The sequence below is a fragment of the Festucalex cinctus genome, chromosome 4 (genome assembly GCF_051991245.1).
Source record: "Festucalex cinctus isolate MCC-2025b chromosome 4, RoL_Fcin_1.0, whole genome shotgun sequence".
NCBI classification, from domain to species: Eukaryota; Metazoa; Chordata; class Actinopteri; order Syngnathiformes; family Syngnathidae; genus Festucalex; species Festucalex cinctus.
The window spans coordinates 29,695,519-29,714,218 of record NC_135414.1 but is presented as its reverse complement, the minus strand read 5'-3'; the positions used below and the strand labels follow the sequence as shown (position 1 = coordinate 29,714,218).

At 38.6% G+C, this 18,700-nt stretch overlaps 2 protein-coding genes across 11 annotated transcripts in view; one reads left to right on the top strand and one right to left on the bottom strand.

The window, feature by feature from the left end:
• Nucleotides 1-1,993: 1,993 nt before the first annotated feature.
• syap1 (synapse associated protein 1) overlaps nucleotides 1,994-18,700 on the bottom strand; it is a 95,380-nt gene continuing 78,673 nt past the window's right edge. For 6 of the 9 annotated variants that reach the window (XM_077520162.1, XM_077520164.1, XM_077520159.1 and 3 more), the window contains 10 exons: nucleotides 10,860-11,057; nucleotides 7,164-9,613; nucleotides 6,217-6,335; nucleotides 6,027-6,093; nucleotides 5,848-5,921; nucleotides 5,565-5,704; nucleotides 4,565-4,725; nucleotides 4,438-4,487; nucleotides 3,875-4,031; nucleotides 3,046-3,506 (listed from right to left, as the gene is read on the bottom strand). In XM_077520162.1, coding sequence (XP_077376288.1) covers nucleotides 3,376-3,506; nucleotides 3,875-4,031; nucleotides 4,438-4,487; nucleotides 4,565-4,725; nucleotides 5,565-5,704; nucleotides 5,848-5,921; nucleotides 6,027-6,093; nucleotides 6,217-6,335; nucleotides 7,164-7,377 — 1,113 coding nt within the window. In that variant the 5' untranslated portion in view covers nucleotides 7,378-9,613; nucleotides 10,860-11,057 and the 3' untranslated portion in view covers nucleotides 3,046-3,375. Of the gene's footprint in view, nucleotides 2,153-3,045; nucleotides 3,507-3,874; nucleotides 4,032-4,437; nucleotides 4,488-4,564; nucleotides 4,726-5,564; nucleotides 5,705-5,847; nucleotides 5,922-6,026; nucleotides 6,094-6,216; nucleotides 6,336-7,163; nucleotides 9,614-10,859; nucleotides 11,058-18,700 lie in introns of those variants that run through there. The other 3 variants (XM_077520167.1, XM_077520161.1, XM_077520168.1) reach the window with 3 other exon arrangements.
• phospho2 (phosphatase, orphan 2) lies at nucleotides 7,163-9,815 on the top strand. Of its 2 annotated transcripts, XM_077520170.1 has the most exons (5): nucleotides 7,163-7,553; nucleotides 7,695-7,785; nucleotides 8,110-8,199; nucleotides 8,270-8,364; nucleotides 8,632-9,815. In XM_077520170.1, the coding sequence occupies exons 3-5, from the start codon at nucleotides 8,129-8,131 to the stop codon at nucleotides 9,183-9,185; spliced, it is 720 nt and encodes a 239-aa protein (XP_077376296.1). In that variant the 5' UTR covers nucleotides 7,163-7,553; nucleotides 7,695-7,785; nucleotides 8,110-8,128; the 3' UTR covers nucleotides 9,186-9,815. The 2 variants fall into 2 exon arrangements, with proteins under 2 accessions (XP_077376296.1, XP_077376295.1); XM_077520169.1 differs by having other exon boundaries at nucleotides 7,695-8,199.

Below are 18,700 nucleotides of genomic sequence, written 5' to 3'. Positions count from 1 at the left end.
CGAACTCCAGTCAAATCACAGCACAGACTGATATAAACGCCTCCTCGGGTTTCACCTTGACCCCGATTGGCAGCTTTCTTCGGCTTCCAGGTTTTGCAAACCCACCCGGATCGGATCTTATTTCAAATGTCCATCTTTTTATAGCGCTTGTCCTCACAAATTTTGACAAATAAGCACTCACATTGACACATTTGGACAATTTAGAGTCTTCATGAGTGTAACATGCATGTTTGTTTGTTTGTTTTTTTGGAATGTGGGAGGAAGTCGGAGATGAGAACATGCAAACATTGAGGTATTATATAAAAGAAACTGGATTGAATCCAATTACGATTTTACACAGAAGAAATGAGTGGAGTCCATAGTTCAAAGCAAACATGGTGAAGCAGCATTTGGCTGTTATGCTGCACACAAAATGGAATAAAGCATTTGTTTTATCATTTCAAATGATTTTTAAACGCATCAATTTCACAGTACGGTCTTTGAGTAACTTTAAAGATCTACTTTTATTTCTTTACTTATCAATGTTTTTTAAGGCCTGCGTTTAAATGATATAAATCATTTTGGGTAAGATACTACTTTGCTTCTGAACGCTGTTATCAGTTGTGTCTCTAAACGCTTTCAGGTGTTGTGTCTGCTTGTGTGAAGGACAGCGTTGCCTTGTGTATGAAATGTGTTGTAGAAATAAAGATGCCTTGCCTTGTGTATCACACTCAACTAACATCCACCTTAATTATGAAAAATGATCAGCATCTGTATCAATATTGGCAATATTGGCCCCTGGGGTACCGGGCCAGTATTAAAGCTAACCACATCTCACACCACTTTGGAAGATTTTCTGCAATCTAGGTCCTGGATTTTCAGTATTTGGTACCAGACGGGCACTCAATCTACCTAAAAAAATAAAAAATACAAAAAATATAAAGAAAAATGTATAACATAAAAATACTACCACCATTCAATCAAAATTATTTTCAAACCATTTTTTTTTTTTTTTAACTTGATGTATTCGGTATCATACACCACTGGCATCCGCCTTAATTATGACAAAGTATCAGTATCAGCGATAATGGATTTGACTTGCTATTGGATCGATAGCAAATCTTCCCTTTCCTGTCAAGTCCCTGCCTGGCCCCGAGTTTGTCATTCGAACAACCGAGTGAGCTCAGATTTTTGGATTGACTTCCCCTTTAAATGGAATAACAAAAATATATATCATGCATTATTAAAAAAATAAAATAAAATCGGTACAAGAAATAAAATAATAATAAAATAAATACAAATAAAAAAAGATTGGTAAATATTGTCCAAAATTAGTCTAAAATGATTTATGATGTTAATGTTTTTACAATTTGTGCGTAAATTGCAAATAAAACATGTTTTTAAATTACTATAAGAAAGAAAATAACAATGATTCTGACTTTTAAAAATGAGTCCAAAATGATGTGCATGGATTGGATGCTTTTATTTTTATTATTTTTTAACGTATACAAAGGATTGTGTACATGAAAAAAATAAAAATAAAATAGTTTTGAAAATGTTACAAGAAATAAATCGAAAGATAAAGAGTCAAATAGAAGTTATTGAATTTCAAGATCTAATAGTCATTATTAGGATTATATCAAATATCTCACGAAACCTGCCATTGTCACAAATATCCTGTAGTTGCGAATGGAATGAATATTTCAACTGTGTGGGAATCGCTTCCTAATCGAAACGACACGGACCTCTTTTTCGTTGCCTTTCAAATATGAAAAAGGGGAAATGTAAAAACCACAACGCAACTTTCATCATTTTATATAAAACGTGCTGAGACGTCGGCAGTTCTCACCACCCGTTCCCATGCGTGCGCTCAAGCCCAAGTTGAAATGTTGGGCTTTTTGTTTTTGTTGTTGTTGCAACACTCATATTGAATGGAAATACAAAAAGTAGCACATGAATTTTACCATAAAAGTTAATAAACTATATGGAGGCCACAATTTAAGCCAGACGACCATTTGTACCGCGACTTGATTTACTTTATTTTCTTAACAGTGGAAACATGATCATTGCAAAATCCCGCGATACAGCAAATAACCCGTAATAATAATAGAAATCTTCTTCTGTATTATCCTTCCATGGTGTTTATCGAGCACTACTACGTGGCTGCCTTTGTCTGGAACACACAGACAGGAAAAAAAAAAAAAGGTCCTAATGCATTATTAAAAGATGGTTACGCGCACACACAAGCAATAACGCACATTTACACATACACACACACACACACACGGTGGGTGGCTTTATTGCCATGGCAACAAGCATGTGGCCTGAAGCAGAGCAGCTGAGGGGTTTCAAGGGTGTTTGATGGAGTGATAAAAGAGACACAAAGCAAAATGATTCCCGGCCACTAAACATACCTTGTTATTAAAAAGAAGAAGAAAAACAAAAAGATCCCACCCACTTGCCGTCCTGATGTATTTGTCAATTCTTAGGTGCATTCATTTCTATTATCATCAAACATTCGGTGACTATTGACTTCCATTGAGTTTTTTTTTTTTCATGTTAATTTGTGTCGTCTTGGATCAATTATTTCCCATCATCATCTTCAACCATTCAGTAAGCCAAAAGCATTCATTTCTATTCAGTCAGTTTTGATATTGAAGCTTGAATTTGTATGGTCTTGCCGCATTGATCGACATCCTATTCTGACTCGAGAAATTGATTTGTGTTGTTGTGGTCTGGGCGCGACCGCTCGTAGGCTCGAGACAGGCAGCAACACGACTGGTGTGTCTGCCTGCCTGCCTGCCTGCTGGTGTCTCACTCACCGTGATTACAGACTTGCGGCAAACCAAAACATCCACCCGCATCATTCCATACTCGTTTCGTCACCATGCAGGCGCAAGACTTGAATCCATAACTAGTTTCACGAATAGGTCAAGTTGGATACAGCCCATTTTCTATGGCACCCCCTAGAGGACATGAACGGTATTCCCTTACAATTTTTTTTTTGGCATTCCTACCCAAATATTTAATATTAATAATAATTACAGTTATAGAAAGAAAACATGCTTATTGAAAAGATGTTTTTTTTATTTTTTTTTATTTACATATTTCAACTTTACTTTTGACGTGTGTCTGTTAGATAACTAATAAATCATTTTGACTGTACAAGATCGGCAGAAAGGAGAAAAAAAAGGGACATGAAAATACAGTTGAGTCTGTGACGTCACCCAGTTGAGAGCTTGCGTTAGAGCGCCTCCTAGCGCCATTCCCCTGCCATTACCACTAATTTCCCATAAGAGGTGTGACGAGGCATTCTTGCAAATCTCAGCTCATTCATCTGGAAAAAGTTCACGGTTCGCTCGTAAACACGGGCTAGCGGCCATACCGTGACACGCTTTAGGTGTCGTGCGCCTGCAGCATCTCCTCGATCTCCTGGTCCCACTGCTCGTCCCGGTTTTCCGACTCGGCCACCACCTCGTACTCCTGCAGCTCCTGCTGCAGCTCCTTCTCCCAGTCCGACTGCTCCTCTGTCCATGACGACAATAACGAAACTTTATTGCGAGGTTTGTGTGTGGCAAAATTTTCAATATTCAGAAGGATATTTTTGCATAGCGCGCATGACATACAATTAACAAATATTCTATGTCAGTCCATCTATCCATTTTTCCTTTCCCAAATAAAGAGAGTTTTCAATTTAGAAGTTTTTTTTTTTTATTTTTTTTTTTAAATGGCCGTGAAGCACATTTGGCACTTTCGCCCTAAGTCATGTGTGATTTTTGTGATCACTTCATTATTATTCTTTTCTTTCCTGATGGGGAAAAAAGAAACGTCTTATTTGAGGAGGCATTTATTTGCGCAGCAGCAACTTGTAATGGAGGAATAATTCCAAACCAACCGTCAGCAGAGGGGCTGCTGTCCTTCTTGTCGAGCACCAGCTGCTCCATTCCCTTCTGCAGGTCCTCGTGGTCGATGGCCGCCGAGTCGAAGGCGTCGCTCACAAATTCCGAGACACCAGGACTGGTGGAGATCGAAAAGTCTTCCTCCGGAGTCGGCTGAGGGAAGCGTGCGCACACAAACGCACGCATGCACGCACATTATCGTTACAGGCTCAACGCAAACATTTTACAGGGGGGGGGGACCTGCAATAATTAAATTGAATTTTTTTTTAAAGTTAGACTTTTTATAAGAATCTTTATTTCATGAGAATAAATTTTTCTAAAAGTTTTTTTAAAAGGAAAAATTCTCTAAAACAAGCAAACAAACAAACATTTACGGAGAATTATTATTAATAATATTATAATTATTACCATTTTTACATTCTTTCTTATGTAAATGTATTGAAACTGTGCATAATACGACAGTGGCCTACAATGTAAATATATTAGTCCAAAAGAATCTTGTGGTTTTTTTTGTTTGTTTTTTGGGTTGTTTTTTTTTTAACTCAGGGTTGCATACTACCTGTTGCTTGTCGCTGATGGAAACAGGCGGCGTTTTGGGCCTGACGTTATCTGGAAGGACAACCAAACAGAGCAGCGGTGAGGATTAGCATGTATGCAAATGAAATAAGTGTGTAAATGATATATACCCGTTAAGATGACATCATGGGGCGAGACGGCGTCCTCCCCGTCGTCGCCCGTTTTCTGCTGCTGCTGCTTCTGCTGAGCCGCCAGTGCCGTCAGCTGCGCCGACTGCTTGATGAGCGACACGCGGTAAAAGTAGTTCCGCCAGAAAACCTCCTCCTTCACGCTGTCAATCAAAAAACAATAAGCACTGAAACGAAATGTTTTCCTTATTATTATTATTTTTATTAATATTCCGATAAACTTTTTCCCCCGTCAAATGGAAAAACAATTCTCATAGAAACTTTTTGTTGTAAATTTTAATTTCTCAAACATTTTTTTCCATATGTAATGGAAATTAAAAAAAACAAAACAAAACAGGTAATTCTCATAGAATTAACACTTTTCAAGTTAAAATCTCAGAAAATAATCCCCCCCCCATAAATTCTCATGAAATTCTAATTATTTACAATATGAACCTTCAAAATACCTTTTTTTTCCCCATCAAATTTGAAAAAAAAAAAAAAAATCTCAAATTTTCACAAAAATGAAATTTTTGTTGTAAACTACACTTCAAAATTGAAATTTAATGTTTTGATAGATCATTATGAACTATTTTGTTGCAACATCAAGCTTTATTTTTTCGCATAATTTTTCAGCGCTGATGATAAAAATGAATTACAAATGTTAAAAAATTAGCAATTTTTAAAAACTTTTCTTTTTTCGTGTAAAATTAGTAGCTCCTCATAACATTACAAATAACTTCACATAAAATATAAAAATTTTTGCATGTATTCACATTTTGTCCATGTAAAGTAAGACAAAAACTATTGTATAATTTTAAAATGTTTCCTTAAATAAAACGAATCACATGAAATAAAAGTTTTGAAAAATATTTCTAGGAAAAACTTTAAATTTTTTTTGATGAAAATTGACCTTTTTCTCGCAAAGATCCCCCCACCCCCTTTGAAAAAAGTAGGGACATTTTTCTTGTGAAATGTGAAGGCATACACGGCAGGTACTGACTGTTTGGGGACCAGGTCGAAGCGCATACGGTTGAGCAACTGGTCTTCCTCCAGCATGACAGCGGCCAGAGGAAACATTTGCTCCATGTCGAAGTGGAACTGCACGCCAGCCGGAGGGTCACGCAGGAAGTTACGCTTGTCCTGAACGTGGAACATAACAACAATTAATGGTATAGATTTTTTGGTGGATTATTAATTCTTATCTATTTCTATTGTGTGAGAGGAGCCATCACATTTATCGTCTTTTTAAATTTTTTTTTTTACATATATTTAACATTGCTCACAGCTGAGAGGGCGAGGATCTGTTGCTGGATGGTCTCCTCCTCGTTGTAGCCCACCCAGGGGGGCACTGCTGCTTCTGGACAAACGCACCAGTAAATAACTTCAGGCTTGCATTTATATTTACATCAGATATCAATATTTATTATATCATTTTTCTTCAATCTTGTATATAGTTTCCTACCTGATCTTTTGGACTTCTTTTCCTGGACAAACTTCTCTTGCTCCTTCTGGAAGTCTCCAAGGAAAGTCTACACACACAAAAAAAAAAAAAAAAAAAAAAAAAAAAGAAAAAAAAAAAAAAAAAAAAAAAAAAAAAAAAAAAAAAGACAATAACAAAAGCAGCAGCAGCGAATATTAGTGTATAAGCGCACCTTGTCGATGATGCCGTCAATCTTTCCCTCTTCTACGCTCTTCTTAATGCTTTGTGCAGTCACTACCATGGACTCGGAGATCTTCTTGGTTGCATTGGATGCAAAACTGAAGATGAAGTCTGGAGAGGAAGAGCGGAGGTGGTGGTTAATTAAATAAAATACATAAGACTCAACACATTTATACACTTCAATGTACACTTGTATAATGATGAATACATTTGTCTTATTTATAAAATTTGAGAAAAGCTGAGGTGACTTGACAATGAACATATCACCACAATTTTAGCATTAATCCATTTGGCATTCAGTCTGTTTTAAGAAGTGATTTTAATAAATTACTGATTACTTTTGAAGCACGTGTGAAGCTGCTTCCGAGCTATAATTCCTGAACTTTTGCCCCGTATGAGACAGCCTGCCGCCTCAGATCCTCTACACCGAGGGCCTTCCGGTGGTTTCAAAGTTTAAAACTAAAGGTTATCAAACATTCTCCTTCAGAGTGCCTCTGCGACCTGCCAGAGGAGCTGAGACGTGCAAAATAGGTGAGATTTGTTAAATTTTGTCTTATTAAGATGTACCTTATAGACTGTCTAGCATGCTCCTCAATTGTGGAACAAAGTACCTTTGAATTCTTTGAATACATGAGCACTTTGAATTCTTTGAGTACATGAAGTGTGTTATACACAAAGAAACTTTACCATGATGTGATGAATTTCTTGGGGTTCCCTCGTTTCTGTTGTTCTTCTATACGATATATTACAATCTTAATGTTTTTTATGTGTGAATGCAAAAGTAAAATATTAACAGTTATTATTTTGTTTGAATCCATTTTCTGCAAACGACACTGACGTCATCCAAAAAACAAAGCAGGAGTTGCTGGGTAAAAAGTGCTCCCGTTTTTTCAATCACGCCATTTCTTGATAAGTGTTTGATGTAATGATATGACTCACCACCAAGTCCTTTATTGAGCTCCTGATTCGTCTCCACGTCATTTTGTCCTCCTTCGTCATGGTGGCCATCAGCTGCGGCTTGTTGTTTGTTTACCTCGTTCTGAGCTTCCACTACTTTTTCCTCCAGTTTCTGCTGATTCTCCTCCGCGTCACTCGACGTGGTGGTGTCCGTCGGGCTCTCCAGACCCAACCAAGAGCCCAAACCTCGCAACATTGTCAAATAAAACGATTTTCGGGGGGTAAACGTTCGATGGTTTATCGAAACTATTTCTTTTGAGGGAGCAGAGCTACCCGGAAGTCAGACGCTGAGTTTCTTCTTCATTTGATACATTACTCGGGTACTAAACTGTACTGCCACCTAACATAGAAAATGATATGACATCTTCCAATGTGAGTTTTTTAGATAACGTACAATTTCCCCTTTCAATTGAGATTATTTGATATATGATAAATATTGAATTTTCGATTAAAGTCGCAAAGAGTGAAATTCGCCTCCGTAAATGTTTTGAATAACCACTGACTTTCTTACAGTTTACGATAGGTGGCGGTAACGAGTCGTTGCGTGTCTTGAGACGACGCGAAGGGGCTTCACGGAAGGCTTCCGACAACAACAAAAATATAGGTCGGTTTGTCTTTTATGATTATATAAAGAACGTTTCTGGCCTTTTATATCTCTTACCCCTCTTTTATTTGCATAGTAAAGGCTGTGACTACGCAATAAATATTCTAAAACATAACCAAAAATGAATACATGAATTTGACACGAAAGTCCATGTACAGAAAGCTCTTTTTTAAATTTAAGTGAGTGTATTTTCGATCTACAACGTGCGTAATAAACAGATCGAGATGTAAGATATTATATGTGGCCCCGTTTTACATTCGGCGTGTTGTTTAGCTGCCTTGCATTTCAACGTCACGTGTTTAATTTCACTTTTCTTTTGTCAAGTCCCGAACATTTCCACGTAATGAAGACGTTGATGGTATTTGATTTCGACCACACGGTGGTCGATGACAACAGTGACACGTGGGTGATCAGGTAAATCTTGCTGATTTACAATAATTATGTATTATTGAAGGTCACGTCATCAGTATATTTTGTGTTTTAGGTGTCTTCCGGGTCATGCGCTGCCGGACACAGTGGAGAATTCGTACACAAGAGGCCACTGGACTGAGTTCATGTGCAGAGTGATGGATTATATAGGCATGCACAACAATATTATGACGTCAATATTTGAGTAACTGTTAGGTACTTACTCTGCTTATGGTTGTAGTTAGTGATGTAATGCAACCACCATATTTCTTCATATTTCTTTCTACTTGTGTGTATTTACACAGAAAACTTTTATTTGTTCAAAATGTATTGTTTTAATGTAGTAAGATGGTATGCTGTAATTCCTGTATTATAAAACTAAAACGAAAATTCCAAAACTATAATAACCCTGGGTTCTACTGTACATCCTTCCTACAGGCGAGCAGGAAGTGAGCGTGGAGAGCATCCGCGCCGAGATGGAGCGCATACCCTTGACGGCGGGAATGCACGAGCTGCTGACGTTCATCTCGTGCAACAAGAGCGTCGTGGACTGCGTGGTCATCTCCGATGCCAACGAGCTCTTCATCGACTGGATCCTCCGCGCCGCCGGCTTGCGTTCGGCCGTGGACCGCGTGTTCACCAACCCGGCCGGAGTGAACGCGTTGGGCCGCGTGGAAGTGCGCCACCACCACGCGCACGACTGTCGCCGCTGCCCCGTAAACATGTGCAAAAGGAAAGTTCTGGAGGGATACCTGGCCCAGCGAGACGAGTACAGCCGCGTTTTCTACGTGGGCGACGGCTCCAACGATTATTGCCCGGCCGCCTGCCTGAGGGGGCGCGACGTCGTCATGCCCAGGAAAGGATACGCCCTGGAAAAGCTGCTGGAGCGCAAGAAGGACGCTGTGAAAGCCAAAGTCATTGCCTGGAGCAGCGGAATCCAAATTCTACGCAAGTTACAAGCTAGTCTAAATTCACCTGCTGATGAGTTGTGATGCTATTTTGCAGCATCTTTTGTGTACAACATTGACACGATTATCCTCTCCAACAACTTGCCTGCACGTTTGCATTTTTATTTATGTTAATTGCAGCATTAATTACGAGCACGGCAGCAGCGATTACTGCCAATCAACTTTTCATCCTCGTTGCCAGCTTGCTCCAATTGTCTCATTCTCACCTGGTGTTCGTCCAGTGGAGCCTGCCTGGCTGGCAGTCATCTTCAATGATGTCAACTGGAGTGGATTCTTGTGCTGAGAGGAGCAAAGCTGGACACAAGGCATCGTGATCGGCCGGCTTTTTGGCAGCAAATCCATCTGCCCAGTCAGCACTCATTTGGAAGAGCATTGCGGATACGAGATGATGCCTCAATAAAATGGGGACATGTTCAACTGTGAGAAGACACCCCCTGGAGGACATTTTATTCCTGCAAGAAAGATAAGAGATTGTGTAAAACAGATGCACAGATAAAAAACAAAAACATACACACACTTAATGTACACACATGCATGCTGTATGTACTGTATATGTAAAGCACATTTTTACGGTGTACACATACACATAAACTATATACATAACACACAAACTGAATCAGCATTTTTAAATTATAAACAGCGATTCCACCATCACATATGAGAGAAGTGCACACTCAAACATGAATGAGGTGCGCAAGCATTTATTTTACGTTTCATGACAGCACAACAGCATTGATAATGCGTGAGGCCTTAATGAATATTTAAAGGTGCAATCCGTGATTCCAGCAGGCCGGGTGCCTCATTTGCATACTAAAGTAAAGACAGACCCGAGGGCAGCTCTGACATTCCTGCTTTGGACAAAACACAACATTGCGTCACGCGCACACACACACACTCCCATTACAAATAGGGATGTAACGATAACCAAGCATCACGATACGATATTACAATATAAAGGTCACAACAGTTATCACGAGATTGCGGGGAGGTTGGCGATACAAAAAACTAGCAAAACTAACGAACTGAACTTACACAAATAATAAAACTAACAAACTACCAAACAAAACTAATAGAACACTTAAAAAAAAACAACTAAATAAACTAAACAGAACTAAGTAACGTAACTAACTACAGCTGTTTGCAGGGGGATAGGGACCGAGTCCTGGCGAAAATAACAGAAATTCAAGTGGATGACGCCCAGCCTAAAATTAATAACTGCCTACAATTCCCTCCAGATGGCGGCAAAGCACAACTTTTTTGTTCGAAAATGTGCCGGCCTAACTCTTGTGGTTTCTCTGCTTGTCCAGACTTCAACACAGTTCTTGACCCCAAGATGCCGCAAGGTCACAGAAAACCAATATTATGACATGTTTTGAAGCAAAAATAATAATAATAAAAATAAATAAATAATGGGGATATGGAATGTGTATGCATCTGTTAAATGTAACATTTTTTTTTATTAAGATGTGAAGTTTCCTGATGATGAATCATGCCTTTTTATTGCTATGCAGACTTTTTTCTTCTTTAAAAAAAAAGGGGGGCCACAGGCAATGAAATAGATGTAGTGTTCAACAATTCTCATGTGAGCGCTAATTAGCGATGTGTCTCCTCTCCACGACAGCGAGTCACTTCCTGGCCTTCCCCCCCGTAGGCACCGGAAGCTCCCCTGCATGCCCCACATTGACAACGGGCACTGACCTGCTCGGGAATGCTGGAGCGCTGCCTTGGCATGACGTTGGCTGGCACTTTCTCAGCTCCCATGCCCGCCCGGCCAGGCCCGGTCAGGTCAGGAGAGACGCGGATAGATAGCAGCCCGCAGTCAGCTCGCAGGCAGGTCAAATGTCAGCCGTCTGGTAGGTCGCCAAGCTGCAGTACCATTTGTTATACTTCACTTTTCTGAAAAAGGAGGCAAAAGTTAAGAGTTGCAACACCAAGCTAGCTGAGGAAGACGGTCGCAGTGAATCTCGGGGTCAGGATGAGGGTCAGTGCCTCACTTGGCCCCAATGACAGTGCACTATAAAAGAAAAAAAAAAGAAAAATTAATTTCTTGCACCCTTCTACTGGTGTGCAATGAAATCAAATGGAATAATTTGGTATAACTCAACTATGCATTTTGACTATCACAAAGCTAACAAAAAAAACAAACACTTTTTTTTAAATTAATATTTTTATTTACATTAATTTTGTCTTGTATTTCACTATTTATTGTCAATTTTTTTCAAGTACCTACCTTGTAACTTTGTTTATGAAGCTATTTTTTTTTTATTATTGTATTATTATTATTATTATTATTATTGTGTCAAGTGAGTGCATATACTTTTAATATTGTTATTTTAATATTGTTTGCCACCCTACTTTTTCTGCCAGACTTCTACTGGAATCTTCCATCACACACTGCTGTTCACTGCCAAGCAAGGTTATTTTAGTTAACTAAAACTAACGAAAAAACTAAAATTAAAAAAACAATTTGCTTAACGAAATAAAATAAAAATGAAAATGCTTTTTAAAAAAACAAAAACTTAACTGAAACTACATTTTATGTTTACAAAACTCTTTGGTAATTCATTTAATGCATGAGCCTCTGGGGATAATTTAAAATATGATTTTGATTACACTTATTTTGATATTAACCAGATTAAGGACGTCTGAGAGTGTCACACAGAAGTGACGTCATCTAGCAGCAGCCAATGGAAAAGCACCTTCAGATGACGTCGTTCCCATGGTGTTTTTTTTTAATATTGCGCAAAACTAAACTAAAACTAAGCATTATCAAATAACTAAAACTAATTAAAAACTAACAGAACCAACCTGAAAATGAATTAAAACTAACTAAATTTAATCATTCACTGCCAGTCATTATAGAAAATTTTTACATTTCCAATACTCACGTGATATTACATTCAATAATTATATATAAACCGAATCTACCAAATAACAGAATAGACTCCCTACTTTTTGTCCCGTCCCGTTCTTTTATAATTGACAGCAGAAAAATGTAGGTTTGCCAAAATACAGCCATTTCTCCCATGGACTCTGAAACTCTGTTTATTTCCTATAAAATGGGGCTATGATGTCATCTACCGGTGGTTGGGCATCAGTAAAGTTGTTTCCAAGTTTGATATTTACAGTGGAGCATGCTCAGATTCGCCCCCATTTAGCACTGCTCTAAAAAATACAATTGACAAGTATACTTGTCAAAGGCAGTGAATGAGTTAAACGAAATCAAAACTAACACGCCAGCTGGTGGCCAAGGCGATTACCCCCAAAGAGTTGCTTGATTGTCAGTTGTTTAGCCTCCTTGGATCCTTTGAAAGGTGCTTTATACATTCGAGCTATCATTATTATCATCATCGTTATTATTATGATGATTGAATCAGAGATGCATGACAAGCGTCACCTTTATGGATGGAGCATGAATGTGTGGTTTTCCAATCCTACCAGCTGGTGGCACTGTAGCTCCGTGTTGAAAACCATATTTACAGTAGGAGCTGAGAGCTCCTTTGAGTCCTTCTTACTATTTTCCAAGTCTAAGTGAGCTTTGTTCTTGACAAGCAAGGACGTGCGCCTTGGTAAAAGCTACAAAGGAGAATATTGGTGAATTTTGTTTGGCCGGGGTCCAGAATAAAGCCCCGAATCCCCAAAGACCCTCTTGCTGAGTTCATTGAAGCACTCAATGCTCTTGTGAAATATCCAAATTTACAAGTCTTTTTGTTTTTGGTTTAAACTCCACTTTTACTTGCTGTCATCAATGCTAACATTTTTGGGGTGTCAAAATTAGTGTGTTAATTCTGAGTTCATTTAAAGCTCCTTTAACGCCACACACTATTTTTTTTAAACACACGATTAATTAAAAATGTAATAATGCATATATTTGTGGTGACTAGGGTCAAGTTGCATTTTACAATTTTAGGAATTTCACAAGTTGATTCACGTTAAAGATTAGATTGCTCTTAATAAAAGAAAAATGCAGCTGTCACAGTCTTTCAAATGCAATTATGCCATCTAGTGGCAGAAAAGAAAATGACCTCAACACAAATCAATATCACACAATTTTTTTTACAGTAGCCTACAGTACACCTGTTTACTTTTAACTTAATTTTATGAATGATTATGAAATGACTGTATCAATGACTAAAAGATGCAGTCCTATTTCTATTTAACTATTTATTTATTTCTATTTAAGGGAAGTTTTGTTGCGTTCACCCTGTTTTACTACTGGTGACTGTTGCTTCCTCATCCACACCGTGACTAATATTTTTTTGCCAATTTAAAAATCTGGCCAGGCATTTTCGGCTTGTCCGTGGTTCTTTCACGTCCATCCCATTTAGCCCGGCGGCTTGAAAGTGGTGACTGCATGGGAACAAAGTGTAAACACATCAACTACGATACTACATTTATCGCATCGTAAACAAAGATGTGTTGTGACAGACTTGGCATAAATTGTGAGCTATTCCATGTTTTTGTCAACAGAGGTCAAACATTTGCTTCCCGGGAAAACGAGTCGGCACGTCGGCAATAGTGTTTCTTTCGACACACGCCTGATAAATAACTCTCATTTCTGCCACCTTTCATCTTCCTCCCTCGTCACAGCTCGTCCGCCTCAAAGCCTCGTTGTTTTCGCCCACTTAAAGCCGATAATGAAATGTATGCGCGAGGCGAAGCAGGTGATTAATCAGAGCAGATGTGCCCGGCGTCCAGTGCCAGAACGCGTCAGCCCGCTGGATCGCACGCTGCCGTCGAAGTTCGAGTGCGGGGACCACCTCCTTGCCAGTGTACGCGCCGGCCAAAGCTTGTTACAATTAATTAGTCGCACTCCAAATATGTCCTCAAAGGCATCTTGTCTTGTCTCTCAGACAGTCTGTCAAAGTCCACTGTCATAACAAGACAATCCAGTGGCTCCACATCGGGACATAAATCACCATTACTGCCTTTTTTTATTCCAAGTCAAATGCTCAAAACGAATGACGTCATGCTCCACCTACATTGGACGACAACAGGAAAGAAAAAAAAAAACTTCAGCAATTGAGTGTTGCCCTCCTGTTTTTCGATCGAGGCTCAATTTGGATGAATTCTTTTGGAGGAGTTTTTCGAAGAACGAGCCCTGGAATTAGCCCAAAAATGGATGACCACTTATTTTCGCGTCATCGGTGAAACTAGTGGTAGGGAATGGTGACATGTAGTGTCCAAACGTGACGATGCAAACACTCTCTCTTGAAAGTGATTCATTTTAGCCAATCGTCTATCTTTAGAAGTCAACCCCCCCCAAAACAAACAAACAAACAAACAAACAAACAAACAATAGTCTCAATTTCCCATGGTCAATAAGAAACCGGAAGTAAGCCTATTAGGACTTGGCATGATTGTTCTTGGGTCATTTAAATAGAGAATTGTTGAACCAATTTCAGATTACAAATTGAATTGTTGACCAATTAAAACAAAACAACAACAACAAAAAAACACTTCAGATGGTAAAACACAATAGAATTAAGTTAATCCAAAGTGAATATATTATGTTTAATTAATTATGAGTTCATTACATTTAATATATTCACTTGGATTAAGTTAATCCAAAGTGACTCCAATCCAAAGTATTAAATTAAACAAATTTATCAAGTCAAGTCAAGTTTATTTATATAGCCCTTAATCACACAAAGGTCTCAAAGGGCTTCACATGCTCACAGTTGACAAATAGTAACGACATCCCCATCAAACCACAAAAGGGCAAGGAAAAACTCAAAACAAAACAAAACAAAACCAAAAAACAAAAAAAAACATCATCAGGAAAAAAAAAATTAGAAACCTTGAGCAGGGGCCGCAGATGTGGTAGTCCCCTTCCCAGGATGACCAGGCTGCAGTGGATGCCGAAACAACAATTTACATAGCTTATGATACTAAACATTAGCACCAGAATAGTGGAAAATAATAATATAATATAATTAATTAAAATTAATTAAAAATAATATATTTACTTTGGACTAACTTAATTCAATTGTGTGTTACCAATTGACACTATTTTTTTTTTACGTTGGTCAACAATTCAATTTGTAATCTTAAATTGGTTCAACAATTCTCATTTTAGAGTGTAGACCTCATTAAAAACAAAACAAAAAAACCAACATTCCAGAATCTAGATAGTGACGCCCGGCTGTTTATGGAAAATGTAGCCCCTGAGATCAGTTTGTCTTGGCAACATGAAATTTGTTACATATTTACCACCACAAAAAAGAAAAAGAAAAAAAAAAAGTCTCAAGTAGCAGTGGGTGAAAAAACACAGGACACTTGCCAACATAGTTTATTTTAGTGATTGCCAAGGTGTCCTTTAAAAAAAAAATAAAAAATAAAAATAAAAGTCATCATTTGCTGCCAAATTAGAACGTCATATATGTGAAGGACTTGAGCTTTTGTCATTGCGCGTGGGCAGAATATGGCGGCGAAGTTTTATGACTTAGTTTATTAAGACGCCGCATCTCAATTTTCGAGCGGGGGCAAGTTGTTGGCGAGAAGGGAGAGGCACTTACGCTTCCTGTATACCTGACCGCAAATGTTCCGCATGGGAGCTCTGTATGCTACTGTTATACGTTGCTGCCGCATAATTGTCAAAATAATGTTATTTTGTCAAAAACAGTCAAGTTCAGCCTAGGATTCACTTTAAATATTTATTTTAAATATAAAGTAATCTTTGCCACAGTGTGTAGTTCATTGTGTGCTGTTCGTAACCGGTCCCGTCATTTTTTTTTTTTTTTACTACTTTTCCGCGACCCAATTTTTGCATCCCGAGACCATCGTGAGAATCACTGCACTGTGACCACACCGAAGGATGACATTAAAATGAAAAAGAATTTGAGTTTTTACAGACGGAATACGGTTACTTTTGCGTGGGGTAGTGGAGGGGGTGTTAGCGATTAGCATGCACGGTGTCATTACTAAGTTTTTAGGTTCGAGGAAAGTTTGCCTCTGCTGCCTGAAAAACGAAAGTTTAAGAGGTTCTGACATTCGGAGTGCAGAAGTTAATCCTGATCCGGGAAGCAAATATCCCGTTGTTTCTCAATGCGCAGTTTTCACTCTTCAGTGCAAAAGTACAAGCCGGCAGCAGTTAACCCTTTTTTGGCTGGCAACCTCACTTTCCATGAAAAACTGCAAGGATCGGCTTCAGTGTGTTATAAATCGCATTTTCATCATAATAACCTGCCCGGCTGCTTCACTATGCACGGTATTCATAAAAATGGTTACAGTCGGCCATAAAGTCAAAAGGGTAGAGTAAAAATGTGGATTTAATTTAGAATGTTCCACTAATTCTTCAAGACAAGAATGTCTCCGCATAAATGTGTCACACGTGAAACATTCATCAGAATATTTATAATATATATTTATATAAAATGACTAATTTACCTATCATCTATGCTGGAAAGAGACCCACAGGGGTTTAACTGTGGAAGGAAATGTAATTTTTGGAATTTAATGAGGTAATTGCTCTTTTTTTTTTTTAGGAGAGAAAAAATTATACGCAGTAATGAAGAAAGTAAAATATTTTTAATCGTAATAATTCATTGATTCTTTTATGTCAATGCAACTATTTCATCTCCCACATATTGACTTGTTTGTCGCAATCAGTCATCCGTGCGTTTTGCCCTCCGTCCATCCATCCATCCATCCATCCACTCATCTCCATCTTTCAACTCTTGCCGTTAACTTGTTCAACTGTTGACTTGACTTTTCATTTGTGCCGAATTTGTACTTCTCTGTGATGTCATTATTACGGCTTCGTCACTCTGCATCATTACAATTCAGTATTCATCGTCCTACCGCCGACTTTGGCGTAGGACGAGCGCAAGGGGAACATGTGACGTCGTCCTTTCACCAAAGGAGAAATAATGAGGACGCGGAGCCACTCTGGCAAGGTTGTGCTACCCAATGTATTATTTAGTAGTAGTATACCATTTAAATGATCACAATACTAACGTTATTCGCAATATTTTATTCCACTTCATTGTGTGAAAGTGTTTTATTTATAGAAATCAGTCCCAAAAACATTCCACTGACATTGAGCGCAAAGAACATCTTGTAAATGTCACCAGGAGATGAGGACTTATTTGCTTCAACAGTAAGAAAATAATATTTTGTCTATAATTAATGTGATAACTTTATTATTTTTTTGTGAACAATTAATACCTTTAAAAACGAATTTTGCCACTTGCCGTCGACTTAAGATGACATCACGTGCTGGGAAATTGGTAATGGCCAATCACGGCTCAGCTGAGCCATGATTGGTCTTTTCCTTCTTCCTCAGCTAACTCATTCAAACCCAAAAATGTGTAAACACGTTTTTTTTTTAATACTTTGTCCTTCACTCCCAAAAACGTATATATACATTTTTTATTTTATTTTATTATTATTATTATTATTATTTTAATACAAGAGCATAGAGTTTCAGCAGTTTCTGACATGAAGAGATGCCTTAAAGCAATGGTAGTTATTACAAAATATGGTCAGCAGGTCACAGCAGAGTATAAGAGATCACCCAGGGCCATGTTGCAACAAGCTCTTCTTGACAGCGTTTTTACCAGGAATGTGAATAGCTATATTCTAATGCTAATTACTGCAAAACGGAAACAGATAGAAATGTAGTTTTTTTCCTGACAAAAAAAAAAAAAAAAAAAAAGACTCTAATCTTTCTTTTGGTCGGTTCCATGTTTTTATATCAACAGAACACAATATTCTGTGGGCCTTGCAAAATCAGTAAAAATCCAGTAAAACAGCCGGGAACGAAAGGGGTTGCTTCAGTGAAAATGGCTGCCAGTGAATGAGTTAATGGACTTTATTTTTTTATTATTATTATTTTTTTAACAGAAATGCAAGTAACAAAAAATAATGGAGAAGCACTGAGTTAAACTAATAACTCATCCCGCCCGCGCCAAAGCCAAGAGTTTGTAGCATGGAGTGCGGACTTTTTGAATTTTGCGGCGCAATTTTGCCGTATCTCATTCGGTGACATCATGCAGGGGAGAGAGCAGCGTTGGCTGGCTTGACAGGCCGTAAAGCCGCGAGCGGTTTAATGCGTCGTGAAATTGACACTGCGCACCGTGTGCGACCTTGAATCATTTACTTAACGGAATCTCTATCACACACGCAGACTGCACCTCCTTCATTATTGCAGATAAATGAAAATGAGGTGCAAAGAAGAAGAAGAAAAAAAATGACATTGAGGCGCTCAAAGAGGAAATCAGCCTAAGTGAGTAGGCGGCGGGAGTGTAAAGCGATGGCCTACATGGACGCACCCCTCACCTTCTCTGTCACTCGACAGGACGGGCTTACCTGCTTAACAGCCAAAAGGTGCTCGCAATCCCATTTGAAGGCTTCTCTGTGGATTTAGCCACTTTGTAAATTCAAATCAGTCTCCCCCCCCCCCGCGGTGCCGGGACAAGAGAGGAGGCGGACTTAATATAAAACCTAAATCCCATTAGAGACGGACGTGGAGAAAATGAGGGGCTGCCACAGAAGAGAGAGCTCTTTGATGGGGGTCAGAGATGGTGTCCCACATT

Bases quoted from the DNA above. Each gene is read 5' to 3' on its own strand.
- phospho2 (XM_077520169.1), top strand. From the start codon at position 8,024: ATGTGGCCCCGTTTTACATTCGGCGTGTTGTTTAGCTGCCTTGCATTT. The intron at 8,200-8,269 runs GTAAATCTTGCT...TTTGTGTTTTAG, and splicing joins AGTGACACGTGGGTGATCAG to GTGTCTTCCGGGTCATGCGC. The intron at 8,365-8,631 runs GCATGCACAACA...TCCTTCCTACAG, and splicing joins CAGAGTGATGGATTATATAG to GCGAGCAGGAAGTGAGCGTG.